This window comes from Alexandromys fortis, unplaced genomic scaffold (assembly GCF_014885135.2).
Source record: "Alexandromys fortis isolate MF-2015 unplaced genomic scaffold, M_Fortis_MF-2015_v1.1 scaffold_4, whole genome shotgun sequence".
Taxonomy (NCBI): domain Eukaryota; kingdom Metazoa; phylum Chordata; class Mammalia; order Rodentia; family Cricetidae; genus Alexandromys; species Alexandromys fortis.
The window spans coordinates 34107477-34110188 of NW_026067944.1; the positions used below are offsets into that span (position 1 = coordinate 34107477).

General features: G+C 39.4%; 1 protein-coding gene across 1 annotated transcript; it reads left to right on the forward strand.

Annotated features, from left to right (window-relative positions):
• Positions 1-427: 427 nt before the first annotated feature.
• LOC126505689 (resistin-like alpha) lies at positions 428-2521 on the forward strand. The gene is made up of 4 exons (XM_050148915.1): positions 428-506; positions 686-831; positions 1655-1735; positions 2247-2521. Exons 2-4 carry the CDS (start codon positions 711-713, stop codon positions 2378-2380), a joined length of 336 nt encoding a protein of 111 aa, XP_050004872.1. The 5' UTR covers positions 428-506; positions 686-710; the 3' UTR covers positions 2381-2521.
• Positions 2522-2712: the final 191 nt, after the last annotated feature.

Consider the following 2712-nt stretch of genomic DNA (forward strand, 5'->3'; position numbering starts at 1 on the left):
TGTGTGTGTGTGTCCTGTGGAAAAACATATTTATATCCTTTTCCTGAGGTTATTAGTACATCTGGCCCTTTTCAAATGCCTGTTAAAAGATTTTTTTTCCAGATTACTAAAGGAATAGCTAAACAGGTAGGAGGCTCTCCTCTTGGCAGCTCAACTGGTCACAGACTCCTTCTGGTTAGTTGCTCCTGTAACACTAGGTAGGGGCATTTTGGAAACACTTTGGTAACACTCAAGTTTCAGATTTCCCAGGTATGTGGAGTTTGTTTACTCCATGAGGCTTAAGAACCTCTCCACATGTCCTTAAGAGAATGTTTCAATTCATAGGATATTGAAAAAAAAAAAATCCTATGCCTCAGCTGCCAAAGTTCTTTGGAAGTATAAGAAGTATTTACATGGTAGTGATGGAGGGTTGTGTGTTTTATATATTATGGGTAGCCAGGCTGATAATCCCACAGGGTCTAAAAGCATCCTTGCTCGGTCAGGCCTTGGAAACCTTTGTGGTTTACGTGAGTGAATCTTCTCTGTGGGAACACTATTTGATTCTGCAAATAGCTAGAATGTTTGCATCATGGTTACTTTGTTCTTCCTCCTTACTCTCTCCAGAGTGTTAACTGTCTCTTCCTTTCCCTCACAGCTAGCTACTCCACAACTCAGTGATTTCATCATCTTTGCTTTTCTCTTCCAGCCCCAAGACACAAACATTCAAAAGGATGAAGACTACGACCTGCTCCCTGCTCATCATCATCTCCTTTCTTCAACTGATGGTCCCAGTCAATACCGAGGAGACCTTAGACTCTGTCATGAAGAAGCTCAAGGAAGCTCGCAGTCTAGGTAACTGATGGGGTAGGAGAATGCTGAGCTTAACCAGGGGTCATATCTCCTATTCCAAAATTATAATTATATCTCTATCCTATTTCTAGACTCCACCCATATTTAATCAATTCTGGCCCTAATTCCCTGTTCAGGATTTCTTTATAATATTATCCTTTTTTGAGTTCATGGTTAAACACTCCATTTTCATTGATAATCAATAGACCTAGGAGGTTTATTTTATGCAATTTATGAACACATTTGAAGCTTAATATAAAAATAATATAAACAGATCATTTTAATTTTCACTGCCATTGTAAGAGGTAAGCACAACTACTATTTTGACTTCAAATATGAAGACACTGTTTTTTTTATTGATTTTTATTGAGCTCTACATTTTTCTCTTCTCTCCTCCTTGTCTCTCCCCTCCCCTTCAATCCTCTTCCAACATCCCCATGCTCCCAATTTACTCAGGAGATCTTGTCTTTTTCTACTTTCCATGTTGATTAAATCCATGTATGTCTCTCGTAGAGTCCGCATTGTTGTCTAGGTTCTCTGGGATTTTGATTTGTGGGCTGGTTTTCTTTGTTTTATGTTTAAAAACCACTTATGAGTAAGTACATGTAATAATTGTCTTTCTGGGTCTGGGTTACCTCACTCAAAATGATGTTTTCTAGCTCCATCCATTTGCCTACAAAATTCAAGATGGAAGACACTAAGTCTTAAAAACTTAGTCATTGTCCCACTAGTGAAAACAGGGATATCTCCAAGATAGAGGATGACTAAGAAAGGGAGCTGTAAGAACAAGAGATTATGGCAATAACCCTTATTCTTTTCCCTACAGAGCGTCCTCCCTCTGCTATGACTAAGAGTCTCTCCTGCACTACTATCAAGGCTTCAGGTACACCGGCTTCCTGTCCACCAGGTGAGTAACTCCTAAGGGGAAATTTTGAGTAAGAAGCCCTGTGCACCCCATCAAACTCTAATACCTGTATCTTCAAATATATCAGATTTTTCCTGCCATGGAGCTGAGCCATAATCCAAGTTGCCTAGACATACCTTCCTGATTTCCAGTTCCCTTAAGGATGCTACTGATGGACCCTGTGTTTGTTTTTCCAGTCACTTTTTCCTTCATATGACAGTCTACCTGGACTTCAATTGCGTGGTCATGAATATGGCCTTCTTTTCTTTCCAATTCTATTCCCTTGTAGTGGTAGAATAGGAGCCAGCACAGAGGTGGATTTGCCATCAATTGGAAGACAGTGGAACACCAAGTCCTTTAAGTGATTTTTTTCTTGATGATCACTCTCAAAATTGATTTAACTTTATGTCCCACAAAACATAGATATGTGCATGAGCTTCCTAGGGATAGCAGTGAAGGACTCTCCTTTTAAAGTCCTAGGTCTCTAATGGCTTTTTCTCACTCAACCATGCAGGAATGATTGCTACTGGTTGTTCATGTAGCTTTCTTTGTGGAGATGTCCAGCATATCCAGAATGAAAACATTTGCTACTGTCTGTGTTCAAACGTAGACTGGACCATTGCCCGCTGCTGCCAACAGAGGAAATGAAAAAGACGAGAATTCAGTTTTGAGATAATGATTATAATGAAGCTGTGATTCCACCTAAGAGATCTGATTCATTGTCCTTGTGATGAATTCATATTACACAGTAATCCTACTTCTTAAGTAATAAAGAGAGATTTGCACTCATCTCTGATTATGTCTTCAATGTTATTATTCGTAGCTTGTGGTGCAATGTTGCAAGAAGACAGTTTTAGTAGCTCAACGATTATATTTCACTGGATCTGAGATGGGTTGCCGAGAAAGAACAGGATGGGGACAATGGATCTCCCCCATTCAATTCTCCTACTCACAAATTTTAATACAAAGTAGAAGTACAT